The sequence below is a fragment of the Pongo pygmaeus genome, chromosome 6, assembly GCF_028885625.2.
Source record: "Pongo pygmaeus isolate AG05252 chromosome 6, NHGRI_mPonPyg2-v2.0_pri, whole genome shotgun sequence".
NCBI lineage: Eukaryota > Metazoa > Chordata > Mammalia > Primates > Hominidae > Pongo > Pongo pygmaeus.
In genome coordinates this window covers 138,227,215-138,244,540 of record NC_072379.2, presented here as the reverse complement: position 1 = coordinate 138,244,540, position 17,326 = coordinate 138,227,215, and the positions used below count along the sequence as shown (strand labels likewise).

The 17,326-nt window shown below is 39.0% G+C and overlaps 1 protein-coding gene across 13 annotated transcripts in view; it reads right to left on the bottom strand.

Annotated features, from left to right (window-relative positions):
- UBN2 (ubinuclein 2) overlaps nucleotides 1-17,326 on the bottom strand; it is a 102,593-nt gene that overhangs the window by 49,249 nt on the left and 36,018 nt on the right. For all 13 annotated transcript variants that reach the window (XM_054496777.2, XM_054496778.2, XM_054496770.2 and 10 more), the window contains 7 exons: nucleotides 14,853-14,923; nucleotides 11,732-11,861; nucleotides 8,829-8,947; nucleotides 7,892-8,005; nucleotides 7,239-7,382; nucleotides 5,194-5,244; nucleotides 1,951-1,993 (listed from right to left, as the gene is read on the bottom strand). In XM_054496777.2, the coding sequence (XP_054352752.1) occupies nucleotides 1,951-1,993; nucleotides 5,194-5,244; nucleotides 7,239-7,382; nucleotides 7,892-8,005; nucleotides 8,829-8,947; nucleotides 11,732-11,861; nucleotides 14,853-14,923 (672 nt within the window). The remainder of the gene's footprint in view (nucleotides 1-1,950; nucleotides 1,994-5,193; nucleotides 5,245-7,238; nucleotides 7,383-7,891; nucleotides 8,006-8,828; nucleotides 8,948-11,731; nucleotides 11,862-14,852; nucleotides 14,924-17,326) is intronic.

Below are 17,326 nucleotides of genomic sequence, written 5' to 3'. Positions count from 1 at the left end.
GAGGAGTTACAGTAGAAAAAAACCACATCAACAATATAGCTTTTCCATTTTGGGAAAATGAAAAAGTAATTTAATCACAGAGAAGGAAACAAACAAAAAAACTGATGACTCCCCCATATCATCCTAACACAACCAGTATTAGAATTTAATAAATTTCCTATCCTATTATTCTATTAATCGTATGTTTGAATAGATGTATCAAAATGTAACCAATCCTTTACGGAGGTTATTAAGACTTTAGTATTCTAATAAAAATAAAGTCAAGTGTCAAAACAACGTCTAAATTCAACAGATTTAATGAAAGATTGGCTCAGTATTATTTGGATCAGAAGACAAAGTAGGCTATTAAGAAAAAGAGGATTACTGGCTGGGCGTGGTGGCTCACGCCTGTAATCCCAACACTTTAGGAGGCCAAGGCGGGTGGATCACAAGGTCAGGAGTTCGAGACCAGCCTGACCAACATGGTGAAACCCCGTCTCTACTAAAAATATAAAAATTAGCCAGGCGTGGTGGTGCACACCTGTAATCCCAGCTGCTCAGGAGGCTGAGGCAGGAGAATCGCTTGAACCTGGGAGGCGGAGGTTGCAGTGAGCCGAGATTGCACCACTGCACTCCAGCCTGGGCAACAGAGTGAGACTCTGTCTCCAAAAGAAAAAAAGAAAAAGAAGACTATTTACCCTGCATTTAAAGAGGCTCTAACACCAAAAAAGTCAGGAAGGCCACAGAATAATCTATATTGACCATCTGGCTACAATCTTATAAGCAAAGAACCTCATCTATTAAAAACAACAACAACAACAAAAAACCAAAGAGACAAAGGCTACGGAGCAAAGTGTAAAACCTAAAGGATATGAGCTTTCATTAAAATTTTAATTTCAAATGATTATAGTTTTTACTTCTAGAGGTTATATTTTGATTCTCTTTCAAATTTACTTTGTCTATTTTGATAGGATATTTTTTATTCCCTTTTCTATTTATCTAAATATTAAAAATTTTTAAGTAAAATTATTTTATGTACTAAATTCCATAAATGCACTACTTGTCTGTCTTAGGGATCTAACTGCTGTTTATTGTTCCTACTGACTCTCACTCATAGTAACTTATTCTCTCATGTATTCTGTATTTCAGACTGCAAGCTCAGGTCTGACATGGTTTATAGAAGGAAGGCCTTTGAGGCCTCTGAAGAGGGCACGTTATACCAGACAGAATTTGCTTTTGCTAGTGGCCCCGGGTTACTACTAATCCAGTAACTAAGTTACTTTTTCAGCTTGGGGTTTTCTCAGATTGTAGAGGTAGTGTAACTTAAACTCCTAAGCCAAGAAAAATTTTCAGGAAGGACATTCTTCCCCCAAATCAGAACCCAGTCCAAGACAGCCAAGACAGCCACTTAATGTCTCTGCTGGTGGCTGGATTTTTTTCTAGTCCTTTCTTTTACTAAAGATGTTATTGTTTGAAGGTCCAGTTTTACGCAGATTTCATCCCAAGTTGTAACCTGTACAAGCCCCAGAAAACCCTAACTGCTATGCTCTGAGAAGAAACGTAAAACGAAACCATAAAGTGATGGGTAGAAAGTGCCAAATGCCTCTAAGGGCAACCAAAGTTTAAGCGACAGATTAACACTGTCAGCTCCTTTTTTGTTTTTGGTCTTATGAATTTTTCTTACATATTTTCAATCTCACCTATGCTATGAAAGAATATTTGTTATATTTTACCTAGCATTTCCAAGTATTAATAAAGTTAAGCTTTACAATTGGTGTATGCATATTTCCCACTGCTACACAGGAATCTATTCTCCCAAATACAAAAGTACTAAGATTATTATGAAGTTGAAAACATCTATCTTATAGTGCCTACTGACCTCTGCTAAATACCATACACCTTTTCCATCTTAGGAATGCATTTCAACATTCACCAACTACAACTAACTAAATATTTTGTTTCAATACTTACCTTTACTTTGGGTTTAGGTGCAGGAATCACCTTTTTCTTTGCCCTAAGATAAAAAGATTTTAAAAGGCTATTTCAGTAGCAGTTATATTGCTCATTAGAAAGTTATAATATGTAGCTTTGTAATTATGTGGTAAATAATTCCTTCCGCTATTTGGAAAGCTCTTTGAAGGAACTGTATTTAAGTGCTCAGTTTATACGAAGTATGTAGCAACATTTTCCCCAGTTCAGATTAACTGAAAGGCCAAACAACTAGTAAAACATGAAATGTAGATAATACAATTTTTAAAAAGTTAAATGTAAATAAACTATAAAATAACCCCCCCCAAAAAAAGAGCTTCAAGGAACTTCAGGCTCAAATTAAACCATGCCAAGAAGATGTGAATGAGATTTAACTTAACCAAAACAAAAAAAAACCCTGAGCTTTTAAAGAAAAATTTTTGTAATGTAAAAATTCAAATAAAAAATGTCAAAATGACATGGAGAAAAAGGGCAAGGAAAATTACTATGGAATCTTGGAACTTTTGGAAAACTATGCAAAAGTTTGAAGATGAAAAAAAACGAACGAGTTCCATAGTAAGTCAAAGTATTCAAATGTTTGTTGAATAAAGTGTTGACAAGCTAAAATACTTCACCTTGTCTGCTTTACTTGGCTAAAATGTCATCAATTAGATTAACAAGAATCTTGATTAAAACTGTCAATTTACAACTTCATTTAGGCAACAGTAATTTTCTAAGTTTTTTTTTTTTTTATGAAGGCCATTTAAGGAAACGACCTCTAGGCCCACTTATCCCATAGATTCCTACTTTCTGGTATAAAACAAAACACAAAGTTAAACAAAACACAAAGTTAATGACAATAATGAAGCTATTTAAAAAAAGGGAGAAGGAGGCTGGGTGCAGTGGCTCATGCCTGTAATCCTAGCACTTTGGGCTGAGGCAGGCGGATCACGTGAGGTCAGAAGTTTGAGACCAGCCTGGCCAACATGGTGAAACCCTGTCTCTACTAAAAATACAAAAATTAGCCGGGCGTGGTGGCGCACGCCTGTAGTCCCAGCTACTCAGGAGGCTGAGGCAGGAGAATTGCTTGAACCTGGGAGATGGATGTTGCAGTGAGCCGAGATCATGCCACTGCACTCCAGCCTGGGCGACAGAGCAAAACTCCATCTCAAAAAAAAAAAAAAAAAAAAAAAAAAAAGCCAGAGAGAGAGAGAGAGGGAGACATCTTTTGTAAACACCTTTAGAATTAAAGGAATGCATTATTTGTACCTGAATTGTAATGCATATATGGCTTTATAACTACAGTAGCCCCCCTTATACACAGTTTTCAATTTCCACGGTTTCAGTTGCCTGTGATCAACTGAGGTCTGAAAATATTAAATGGAAAATTCCAGAAATAGAGATAAACCACATTCACATAACTTTTATTATAGTATACTGTTAAACTGTTCTCTTTTATTATTGTTGTTGTTAATCTCTTACTGTGCCTAATTTGTAAACTAAAATCTATTATAGGAATGTATGTATAGGAAAAAATAGTCTATGTAGGGTTCAGTACTGTCTGCAGTTTTGGCATCCACTGCAGGCATCCTGGAGTATATTGTCTGAGGATAAGGGGGACTACTGTATAGGGAAATTAAAGCCAAAAATACTACTGACACAAACATCTACATATGTATATAAAATTTATTTCAAAGACAACAAAAACCCTTGCAACAAAGTAAACCTGTAATATATGAAACCAAACTACTTAGAATTTATACTAAAAAAAAAAAGTAAGAACCAAAAACCACAATCAACTCAATGCATCTCTGATATAGGGTTGACCCCTGAGGATGAAGACCTTTATGATGATTCACTTCCACTTAATGAATAGTAAATACAATTTCTCTTCCTTATGATTTTCTTATTAACATTTTTTCTTTAGCTTACTTTATTGTAAGAATACAGTATACAGTACATAAAACATATAAAATGTGTTCATGAACTATTTATGTTATCAGTAAGGCTTCGGGTCAACAGTAGGCTATTAGCAGTGAAGTTTTGGGAGAGTTGAAAGTTACACATGGATTTCTGACTGTGTGGGATGAGGGGGTGAAATCCCTAACTCCCGTGTTGTTCCAAGGGTCAACTGTAATAATGAAGTGTCCTTCCTAAAAACTAAAAAATTCCTATATAACTGCATACAAGGGGAGTAGGAATTTTATAATGTTGCCCAAAAGACATTAAACAGACCTCTCAGCAGAATATTGAATTAGAGTGTTCAGTAAATTCTCAGTAACTTGCTAATTTTATATTTTAATAACCCCCTTTTTTTTTTCTGGAAACAAAGTCTGTTCTGTCCCCCAGGTTGGAGGGCAGTGGCACGATCTCCACTTACTACAACCTCCGCCTCCCTGGCATAAGCCATCCTCCCACCTCAGCCTCCTGAGTAGCTGGGACTACAGGCACACACACCATACACACCATGCCTGGCTAATTTTTGTAGTTTTTGTAGAGATGGAGTTTCGCCATGTTGCCCAGGCCAGTCTCAAACTCCTGGGCTCAAGCGATCCACCCGCCTCGGCCTCCCAAAGTGCTGGGATTACAAGCGCAAGCCACTGTGCCTGGCTTTAATAACCCTTAATGCCACCCTTGCGGGCTACAGAGAAGTAGTCCTAAGTTGTAGGGAAAAATAAAACTGTTCTGGAATTGACCAATATTCAACCAAAAAGGTGACCACAGAAAAAACTTGCCTTTTTGTTGTATGTGGGGGGGATAAAAGATCTTTCTCTAGTAATCACATCACTAAGGAAATATGCAGTTTTAAACAGAAGACCTCAAGAATAGGTTAATTTTGTGGAATAAAACACTCTGCAGTGCAGCGAGGGCGGGTGTGCATATGGATCTGTCCTGGTAAACTCAGGATACAGAGGGCTGTAGATTACAAATGCAGATGGACGTTAAGAGGTGGAGAAAAAGACTGGCAGGTAGAAGGCCCAGGAACAAAGGAAAACCCCTGAGCCTTCGCGCTTCCCTACTACCAGAATCCCAGGCCATTATGTGTCACAGTGTGGATTTAGTAGGTGTTTAGAGAGTAGCCTGACAATTATTTCAATAGATAAATGTGTTCTGAAGTCTAAATAGTCAATGGTCAAAATGATCTTTTTAAGTCCTATTCCAACTAGCATTTAATAAATGATACTTTTGTTCACTAAAGCACATAATGTGAATAAATGAAGCAATCTGGAGTCTGCATTTACTCACGGAGCAGAAGTAAGATGATTATGAACACTCCGGCTTTCCTTAAAAAGCATTCTGGAAAAATTTAAAGAATACAATTATTATTTTCTTTATAGCCAATAATAACATAATTGCTTTATTTTTTAAAGTAATTTAATTTTCAATAGACTATTACTGCTTATTTACCAAGTAATAATAATCTATTTTATGGAGAGTTTTATTCATAGCTCACTATAACCTAGGCCTCCTGGGCTCAAATGGTCCTCCCAACTCAGCCTTCAAAGAAGCTGGAATTACAGGTATGTGCCACCATGCCCAGCTAATTTTTAAAACTTTTTGCAGAGTCAGGGGTCTCACTATGCTGCCCAGGCTGGTCTTGAACCCCTGGCCTCAAGCAATCCTCTCACTGTGGCCCCTGGCCTCCTAAAGTGCTGAGATTACAGGGGTGAGCTACCACACCTGGCCAACAGATCTTTTCTGTTGATAGAAGATGGAGCAATTTAAGATCATGGGTTGAACTAGCCAAGCTTATTAATTTTTACTTTACTTAACTCTTTTTTTTTTTTTTGAGACGGAGTCTTGCTCTGTCGCCCAGGCTGGAGTGCAGTGGCGCGATCTCAGCTCACTGCAACCTCCGCCTCCCAGGTTCACGCCATTCTCCTGCCTCAGCCTCCCGAGTAGCTGGGACTACAGGCACCCCCAACCACGCCCAGCTAATTTTTTCTATTTTTAGTAGAGACAGGGTTTCACCATGTTAGCCAGGATGGTCTCGATCTCCTGACCTCGTGATCCACCTGCCTTGGCCTCCCAAAGTGCTGGGATTACAGGCGTGAGCCACCGCGCCCCGGCGACTCTTTTTTTTTTTTTTTTTTCTTTTTGAGACAGAGTTTTGCTCTTGTTGCCCAGGTGGAGTGCAATGGCGCAATCTCAGCTCACTGTAACCTCTGCCTCCCGAGTTCAAGTGATTCTCCTGCCTCAGCCTCCTGGGTAGCTGGGATTACAGGTGCCCACCACCACACCCAGCTAATTTCTGTATTTTTAGTAGATACAGGGTTGCACCATGCTGGCCAGGCTGGTCTCGAACTCCGGACCTCAGGTGATCCACCAGCCTTGGCCTCCCAAAGTGCTGCTATTACAGGTGTGAGCCACTGCAACGGGCCACATTCTTAACTTAACCCTTGAGACTTTAAACAGAGCGACTCTTTGTTTCTTGAGATATCTCTCTACACTGAATATTTTCTTATTTATTTACTTATTTTTTGAGACTGGTCTCAAACTCCTGGGGCTCAAAGTGATCCTCCCACCTTGGCCTTCCAAAATGCTGAGATTATGGGTGCGAGCCACTGTACCTGGCCTACACTGACTATTTTCTTTTTTCTTTTTCTTTTTTTTTTTTTTTTTGAGACGGAGTTTCACTCTTGTTGCCCAGGCTGGAGTGCAATGGTGCGATCTCAACCTCCACCTCCGGGGTTCAAGCGATTCTCCTGTCTCAGCCTCCCTAGTAGCTGGGATAACAGGCATGCACCACCACGCCCAGCTAATTTCGTATTTTTAGTAGAGACAAGGTTTCTCCATGTTGGTCAGGCTGGTCTTGAACTCCCGACCTCAGGTGATCTGCCTGCCTTGGCCTCCCAAAGTGCTGGGATTACAGGCATAAGCCACCGTGCCCCGCCTCTACACTGACTATTTTCAATAGAATCTAAGGCTGTGTCTCTTTTCCTATGCTCTAATCCCATATTACGTTCCTTATCTTCATGTTACCCATATGAAGCTCCTCTCCCAAACTTCATAACCATTTGGGAGTCTTCCCTCCTCTCTTTTTCTCTACTAGCAAATTGGGTGTTAAAAAAAAATGTTAAGTAAAATATCACCTTTACATCTATCTCTGTGTGCACGACTGTTTTGTCATTTAAGTGCTTAAGGTTTTCAAAGCAAGGATCATCTGAGATGACTAGACAGCATGCTGAATATATTAGGTTCTTAGCAAAATCAATGTCACGTATGTGTATGTGTATGTATATCTTTAATAACAGCAATAATAATACGATCCAGTAAGTCACATTTCTTACCTTGCCTGCATCCAGCCCTTAGGCCACAGGGGCTTCACTTCTGTCTCCATAAAAGACTTAAGATAATCTTCAGCAGACTGGCTTTTATTTGGTTCTAACTCATAGCATCCCAATTTGATCTCAACAAGGTTACATAACAAAGTTCTAAACAGATTGAAAATTAAATTTGAAATTTTTTTTTAGAAGAACATACATTTGGCAGCAATAATACAGATTATGTGAAAAATTCAGAAAATAACATATATCATTCATTGCACCACAGTCAAACCCGCAATATGAAACAATTTCCTTTGATATCTTTAATCAAAGCACCAAAGATTGAAAGGGATGGTTCTCTACTTGGGGTACAGAAATACTATTGAGAAAGACAGCTAAAGAAGAAATAAGTTGAAAGTACTTCATCTTCTGAAACCAGTATGACTTACTCCATTATTAGATTAGTTTATAAAAAGGATTACAGTGTATATGAAAATAAAAGCAATAATACTCTGAGGATATTAGAGCCCAATTAATCTTCTCTTGAATAATTTTTTCCTACACACTAATCTTTGGTTGCTTCCAATCTAGTTTTATATTTATTATAGGTTTTTTTTTTAAATGAGGAATCTTACTTCTGCATTATATATTAAAAGTGAAAACTAATTAAATCTTACCTGATGGTGTCATCCCAGTGGAATTTCTTTCTTGGTCCTATGACACGTTTTCCTGGTTTCTCATCATCATCCTCTTCAGATCCATTTTTTTCTCGTTCTTCATCTGTCTGCAATCTAAAAATGAAAAACACCTTACAAAACTTTCTACCCAACACTGCCTATATAATATGCTCCATAAATACTTGTTGAATTGCTTAATTGAATGTTATAAGAGAGGGTAAAGACAGAATCTACCTTTCCACATAATACTTCAAATTTGAAAGGAGTTATAAAGTAGTTTGGTAAACAAGGACTTCAGATTATAATGTAAAGGCACCAACATTCATCTTTTAGGTCAGAAAATACTTGTGTTCAACCACAGTCAGTCAAGCTGGGGTTGTGAAATCTCTCACCAGTGTCAGCTCTTGCTTGATCACCTCCATACAATCAATCAACAGACACCTTTTGTCTCTGACTGCAAAGCAACTGAGTGCCATTTACAAAATACTCAATTATATCATGTCAGCAGTATTTGCGGATTTCTACTTGAGAATGAGGTCCACTTAACATCAGAACAGCTAAAAGTACTTCTCAAATGCACATCCACGTGCAGTGGCCCACGCCTGTAATCCCAGCACTTTGGGAGGCTGAGGCAGGTGGATCACCTGAGGTCAGGAGTTTGAGACCAGCCTGGCCAACATGGTGAAACCCTGTCTCTACTAAAAATACAAAAATTAGCCTGGTGTGGTGGCACGTGCCTGTAATCCCAGCTACTTGTGAGGCTGAGGCAGGAGAATCACTTGAACCCGGGAGGCGGAGGTTGTACTGAGCCGAAATCGTACCACTCCACTCCGGCCTGGGCAACAGACTGAGATTCCGTCTCAAAATACATACATACATACATATGTACATACACTTCTCAAATGCAAAAGCCAGTCCAAATAGAAGAGATACATACTTGGCACACTTAGCTTGACTACGAGCCTGGCAGTCCTCCTGGTATTTAAATAGCTGTTCAGGCATGACATTGCTAACAGCCAGTTTCAGTTTTTGCAGAGGTTCTCTTAAACGATCATCCTAAAAAGAAAAACATACTAGAAGTTTTTATCAGACATATTTACAAAATCTTGTAAGCAGGTCCTCAAAAGATAAAATTTATGTCTTAGATACCAATTATAGATTTGAAATATTAGCATATCTAAATATGGACATTTCTTCTACAGCACTGACTTTTCATAAAACACACTGGATACAAAATTAGAATGACATTTTCCAGTTAGCCAAGAAGAGTCCCAGTTTTTCCCTGTCGCCCAGCATAATTATTAATAGCGTTCCGTTACACTCTTAAAAATGCCCTGTGGACACTTTCATACAGAAAACAGAAAACAAAATCATTGTATTCTACTTGTATAGACTACTACTGGTTAATCTCCATTATGATGGGAAACCAGTACCCTAAGAAGAGACACTGCTCTGGAACACGAAGACACATGTTTGGTTTGGGTGACTACCAACTCGATGTTGGTATCCTGTTCTCAGTTATGGTTAGTAATTTTGACTTAGGCTGCAAGTAAAAATGCAAGGTCAAGGCCAAAGTAAAAGGAACCCAAAAACTCTTATTCATGTGGGTTTTCAGGGCAAAAAAGAAAGTAGGTTTGCACCTGACAGTTTTAATCAAACAATTTATTACTTTCATCTTACAAGCAACCGTATATATATGTAACTACTTAAAACATACTTTTATCACCATCATAGGTGCAGAAATATTATAAGACTTTACTTTTCTTCACTGAAACAATTTTTTTTTTTTTTTTTTGGAGACAGAGTTTCGCTGTCACACAGGCTGGAGTGCAGTGGCACCATCTTGGCTCACTGCAACCTCCGCCTTCTGGGTTCAAGTGATTATCGTGCCTCAGCCACCCAAGTAGCTGGGACTACAGGTGTGTGCCACCATACCCAACTAATTTTTCTATTTTTAGTAGGACAGGGTTTTGCCGTGTTGGCCAGGCTGGTCTCGAACTCCTGGCCTCAAGTGATCCGCCTGCCTCAGCCTCCCAAAGTGCTCGGATTACAGGCGTGAGCCACCCAGCCAAAACAACTGTTTTTAAAATATGATTTTTGGTAAAGAAAAGATTTTTAAAACACAAATATTACAAATAAGCATATTAACCTATTCCATGAACACCAGTAAATATTACAGCACATATAACATAAAATCCTATGTTTAAAAATGTGCATATTAACCTATTCCATGAACACCAGTAAATAAATATTATAGCACATATGACAAAATCCTATGTTTAAAAATGTGAACATCTGGCCAGGCACAGTGGCTCACGCCTGTAATCCCAGAACTTTAGGAGGCCAAGGCAGGCGGATCACCTGAGGTCGGGAGTTCGAGACCAGCCTGGAGAATGGAGAACCCTGTCTCTACTAAACATGGAGAAACTCTGTCTCTACTAAAAATACAAAATTATCTGGGCGTGGTGGCGCATGCCTGTAATCCCAGCTACTCAGGAGGCTGAGACAGCATAGTCACTTGAACCTGGGAGGTGGAGGTTGTGGTGAGCCGAGATCGCGCCACTGTACTCCAGCCTGGGCAACAAGAGCGAAACTCTGTCTCAAAAAAAAAATTAAAAAGTGAACATCCAGTATCATGGTTCCTAGATGATTACTTTTGAAGAATTATTTAGCTTAGCCTATCTGCCTGGAAACAACCCAAATATCCATAAGTAGTAAAATGGACAAATTAATTGGGATATATTCACACAACGGAACACTGTGTACCCAGCAGTAAAAAATGAATGTATTTCTGGCCGGGCACGGTGGCTCACGCCTGTAATCCTAGCACTTTGGGAGGCTGAGCTGGGCGGATCACTTGAGGTCAGGAGTTCAAGACCCCAGCCTGGCCAACATGGAGAAACCCCATCTTTACTAAAATACAAAATTAGCTGGGCATGATGGCGGGTGCCTGTAATCACAGCTACTCGGAAGGCTGAGACAGGAGAATTGCTTGAACCCGGGAGATGGTGGTTGCAGTGAGCTGAGATCACGCCACTGCACTCCAGCCTGGGCTGAGCGAGACTCTGTCTCAAAAAAAAAAAAAAAAAGTATTTCAGCTATATGTAGACATAAGATGAATCTCAGGTGCACAATATTGAGCATTACAAGCTGCAGAAGAAAGCAGACAGTAATTCTTTATATATATGAAGCTCAAAAATATGCAAAACTAAATATAATGTTTAGGGATACAAATATATGTGATAAAACCATATAAAGAAAAGCAAGGATAAGATATCTTTCTTCCATAGCCAAAGGGATATTAAATAACTCCAAACATGCCAGGGATTCAAGACCAGCCTCGGCAACATAGTGAGACCCTATCCCTACAGAAAAAAAATTAAATGGCCAGGCGTAATGATGCCAGCCTGCAGTCCTAGCTACTTGGGAGGCTGAGGTGGGAGGACTGCTTGAGCCCAGGAGGTTAAGGCTGCAGTGAGAGCCATGTTCACGCCAAGGCACTCCAGCCTGGGCAACAGGGCAAGACCCCGTATCAAAAGGAAAAAAAAAAAAAGGTTTTGAGTACTTATATTAAAAAATACTGTTTGTCAGAGCATACCTACTATATTAACTTACATCCAACAATCTATGCAATAGAAAACATTTCTCATCTAAACTTAACAATTGTTGAAGATGCAATTATTTTTCAGGGGATCCAACATACTTTTAATAACCTCCTATGGTTATTAAATACATACAATATGACTATAAATCAATTAATGTGCAAAGGCCCCAAACAGAAACAAGTATCTTTACAGGTTATGAAACCCAAGATGTAGACATTATTGTTCTTCCTCTTACCTGGACATTGAGATGTAACTTCTTCAGACGTTTTACTAGTGTTTCTTTATTGCATGGCACAAAAGCTTCAAGGTGGGAGTAGACACCACTGCGAATGACAGGGCCTAGTTCTTGTAGCTGTAGCTCAATGCTGGCCAAAAAAGTTAACAACAATCAACAGTATAGAATTTATTTTAGGTGGCATTGTACAGACAAGAAAGCAAAGACAGTTCCTGTTCTCTTTATCTTTTCATGATTTCCTAAACAGTATTCTTCATGGGAAAAAAAAAAAAAAAACCCATTGCAATATATAGTTTATTTATTTATTTATTTAGAGACAGAGTTTTGTTCTTGTAGCCCAGGCTGGAGTGCAATGATGCAGTCTTGGCTCACTGGAACCTCCACCTCCTGGGTTCAAGTGATTCTCCTGCCTCAGCCTCCCAGGTAGCCAGGATTACAGGCACCCGCCACCATGCCCAGCTAAGTTTTTTGTATTTTTAGTAGAGACGGGGTTTCACCATGTTGGTCAGGCTGGTCTCGAACTCCTGACCTCAGATGATCCACCCGCCTCGGCCTTTGATCCCAAAGTGTGGGATTACAGGTGTGAGCCACTGCACCCAGCCCCATACTAATAAATAGTAATGCTATAAAAGTATTCTATCAGTCTAGTTTAAGAGCAGAACTTCTATAGCCATGAACAAGCTGGAAATATTTTTTGGGTTACAGGGGCTAACTCTATGTTTTCAGGTAAAGCACAATAAATTTGTAATTAACCAAAAGCTCCTTTTCTCAAAGAGATATTATACTACCCCTCGGCCCACTGGCAATTGCCTGGCAGGTCAAGGCTGCAGTGAGCCATGAGCACATCACTACTCCAGCCTGGGCAACAGAGTGACACCCTGTCTCAAAAAAGAAAAAAGAAAAAAACATTTATGAGCAACGTCTGCTCTAGGTAGTAGGCAAGGAAATCATCAGCATGTTGTATATTTATTGATCTGGGTCAAATTCAATCAGGAAAAAAAAGGGGGGGGTTCCCTATTCCAACAAATTGATCTGTTTTTTCCCTAGTATAAGGAAGCAATGGCGAGGCATCACCAATACAACTGGATAGCTTCATGGAAGTTCCTACTCTAAATGATCATGTTCCATATTCTCTTAGAAGGGCAGCTCAATACAGAAAATAAGACATGTTTGTTTAGGAAAGTGGAAAAAGAGGCTGAGGGAATAAGAAAGTGACTAAAAGGGAAAAAATTCAACTCAGAACACTAGTACTTGTGAAACTGGAGGCATACCCTCTGTGAAATAAAAAGCAGATGGGCTTCAAAAAATGAGAAGATTCGTTTTAAGATAGACATGAGAGGAATAAACAGGAAAGCCTGTTAATGGAATGCTGATACTCTGCTTATCTGAGATGTTATGTCCCAAGGATGGTCTTTTGACTCTCCCGGGAGAGAAACAGTTGTTCCCTTTTACAGAAGAGCAAAATAAAAAAGAACAGCCTCAGTCACAAGAGAAGGACCTGATCACACTTCGGGTTCCCAGGTGGAAAGAAAAAGAAGAGTTGGTCAGATCCCTGACTATGGAATCTGGGACAGCTCTGACAAGTAATGGCTGCACTGTTCACTGAGTCCAGGGTTTTAAAGGGAGCTAGGTAAAAGGAGGTGGTGTAGATAGAAAGCATTTGCCTGGCTGCCAGGCAGAAAGACTCCATCTGAAAATTCCTGGTTAAAGTAACTAGGAACAGAAATGAGAAACTCCTCTGCCACCATACTAGCAGCAGACTAAGTTATACATTTTCTGAGTCTATTTTTAAGCACTCCAAAATAATAGACAGTAATAAATTACAAGCATTATCAGAAGCAATGATCAATCAGCCCTTTTTCACATCTCATGAGAAACTGTCTCCATTATGTATTTAAAAGATGGAAATCATAGTATTATAAATATTACTTTCCTTTTCCCTTTATTTCCCTTTTCCTTCTCTCTTTCTCTCTCTTTTTTTTTTTTTGGAGACAGAGTTTCACCCTATCACCCAGGTTGGGATACAGTGGCATGAACACAGTTCACTGCAGGCTCAATCTTCCAGGCTTAATGAATCCTCCCAACTCAGCCTCCCGAGTAGCTGACATGATAGGTGTGCACTACCACACCTGGCTAATTTTTCTGTATATTTTATAGAAATGGAGTTTCACTATGTTCCCCAAGCTGATCTCAAATTCCTCAGCTCAAGTGATCCTCCCACCTTGGCCTCCCAAAGTGTTGGGATTACAGGCATGAGCCACCATGCCTGGCCTTTCCTGTGTCTTTCTATAATACATGATACTACTAAGCCACTAAGAATAAGCAAACATTATTTTCACCAGAGAGGGCTAAAATTTGCTTTTTTCCTCCTGATTACTTTTTTGCCCAGTTCTGCATCCAATTATATACCTGATTCCTGTAAACAATGGTTAAAATCTAAGTCAAGGACAAGGTTTATAAGTTCAGTTTATTTGACCACAACCTTAGAAGCTACAGCTTCATTAGTATCAAACTCTGAGTGCAAAATTATTGCTAAGTTAAATACAAAATTTGCTAATTTAAATACAATCTATATTATATATCTACCTTCACCTTTTTATTCTCAATCTAACTGCTATCTCCTCTACATTATCTCTATCCTACCTCACAACCACAATTTCTTTATAAAACTGTACTTTCCATTTGACTATAAAAGTTTGTACAAATTATAATCAAACTCACTAGATATCAATGGAATTACTATTCCCCAGTGTAAGTAATAAAAGTAGATGGAAAATCATGCCAAATCTGTATATAAATGCTCTAACATTTCCCAGAAAGATACTTTCATATAAGGTGATATGAAGTACGTTAAGTCTAGCTTAATATCCAACCTTTATAGTCGTCACTTGCTCTGGCAGTTGTAACTATTAGAAGCTTTGATTATCCTAAGTGGTCCAGGAAAACCAATATATACAGAAAGATAATTTTGCTGAGAAACATATGTGAATCATACATGCTGTAAGGCTGAAGGGGAAGAACTCATGCCCAAGACTTGCCAACCACTCAGTATCTCAAAGGCCTATTACATTTTTTAATGAATCATTCTTAAGGTTTCTTTTTTCTAAAGAAAATTACTTACTCCAGAAGAATATTATTCATATCCTGTGTAAAGAATTTTTTCCTTCCTTCTTCATCAAAAAGTTTGGCAGCCTAAAGAAACAAGAAAGATGATCATAAATCAAAATAGGCCATTACTCTATTTTGTATTCTTAGGACACGTGTTCAAAGGTTTTTTTTTCTGTTTTTTTTTTTTTGAGATAGGGCCTCACTATGTTGCCCAGGTTGGTATCAAACTTCTGGGCTCAAGCAATCCTCCCACCTTACAGCTTCCCAAGTAGCTGGGATTACAGGTATGTACCACTGTGCCCTGCTGCAATAAACACTTACTTTGAGATGAACATCTAATGAAAAAAAAAAAAAAGATTCTCCTATCAGCAGAACACCAAATGAGTTGTGATGAACAGAGAGGCAAAACCATTTGAGACATTCAAATTCAGCTGGGTATTGTGTAAGTTTCCTGCAGCTATTATAGCAAACTACCACAAACTTTTTGGCTTGAAAAAAAGAGAAATTTATCCTTCCTTAGTCCAAAATCAGTATCACTGGGCTGAAATCAAGGTGTCAATGGGCCCATGGTCCCTCCGGAGGCTCTAGAGAAGACCTTGTTCCTTGCCTCTTCCAGCTTCTGGTGGCTGCCAGCATTTTTTGGACACAGCCACAGCATTCCAACCTCAAATCCCTCTAGGCTCTCCCTTCACATTACCTTCTCCTCTGTGTGTATAACACCTCCTTCTGCCTCCCTCTTCTAAGCATACAAGTGATTGCATTTATGGGCCATAGGCTAATCTAGGATAACAACCCCATCTCAAGATCCTTAACTTAATCACACACACAGATTCCACCCTTCTTTTGCCATATAAAATTACATTCGCAGATTCCAAGAATTAGAATATGAATATCTTTTGTAAGGCTTAATACAGAAATTTTTTTCTTTCTTTCTTTTTTTTTTTTTTTGAGACAGAGTCTTACTCTGTCGCCCAGGCTGGAGTGCAGTGGCGTGATCTCAGCTCACTGCAACCTCCACCTCCCGGGTTTAGGTGATTCTCCTGCCTTAGCTTCCCAAGTAGCTGGGACTACAGGTGTGTGCCACCATGGCCAGCTAATTTTTTGTATTTTCAGTAGAGACGGGGTTTCATCGTGTTAGCCAGGATGGTCTTGATCTCCTGCCTCAGCCTCCCAAAGTGCTGGGATTACAGGCATGGGCTACTGCGCCTGGCTGATATTTGAAAAATCTGTAAAAATTGTGATCCTAAGAATATGAAAAAACAAAAAAATTCCCATCAAGGTTAAGAGTCTTTAGAATCAAATACAAAGATATTTAGAAACAGTATAGGTCACAGTAGGGTAGCTACAGTTAAAAATAATTGATGGCACACTTCAAAATAGCTAGAAGACAATAATTCAAATGTTGCTGGTATAAAGATAAATATTTAAGGTGATGGCTATCCCAATTACTATGATTTGATCATATAAATGTATAAAATTATGACATGTACCCCGAAAATATCTACATCTTATATGTATCAATTAAAAAATAGTGTAGGCCAGGCATGGTGGCTCACACTTGTAATCCCAGCACTTTGGGAGGCCAAGCGGGTGGATCATGAGGTCAAGAGACCAAGACCATCCTAACGAATGTGGTGAAACTCCGTCTCTACTAAAAATACAAAAATGAGCTGGGTGTGGTAGCACGCACCTTCTAGTCCCAGCCACCTGGGAGGCTGAGGGAGGAGAATTGCTTGAACCCAGGAGGCGAAGGTTGCAGGGAGGTGGAGGTTGCAGTGAGCTGAGATCGCACCACTGCACTCCTGCCTGGGGACAGAGCAAGACTCTGTCTCAAAACAAACAAACAAAAATAGTGTAGGTCAAAAAAAAGTCCAAATCGTGTGATCAACCCACGTTGAAGTTGCAGACTTCTATGAGCACACAAAAGAATGTGGTGCCATATCTAACTTGAATCCAAGAAGACAGACTATGACTCTGTCCTTAAGGAGTCACTGACATCATAATTATTAATAGAGTTAGCTACATTCCATGAGGATCGTTGACCAGAATACAGTCAATGATCCAGCTGAAATGTGTGGCTGGAGGCAGTATGCTGTATTTTGGGGGAAAAAATAACCTTAGATATAGTCAACAACAACAAAAAATCAGTAGAGTTGGTAATCTCTAAGAGGAAGTTAAAAAGCCAAACGTAGTGAATAAGTAAAGTAATACGGAATCGATAGTACAACTGTCGAAATAAAGGATTTTTTTAAAAGGTCACTTAACTGATGATTTGGTGAAGGCAAAAACAATATTTTTTAAAAAGTAATGTGAATAATAAATTAGTACTATTTTTAGATTCAATCATCATCACAGGTCATAAAAGGTATCAAACTGCAAATTAAGTTATAATCTCTTCATGATGCATATAGTACTTACCAAAGCCTAATGTGAATAAAAAATAGATTTCCTTTGAGTAAAAACACCTAGAAGAATTTCTGATGGAAT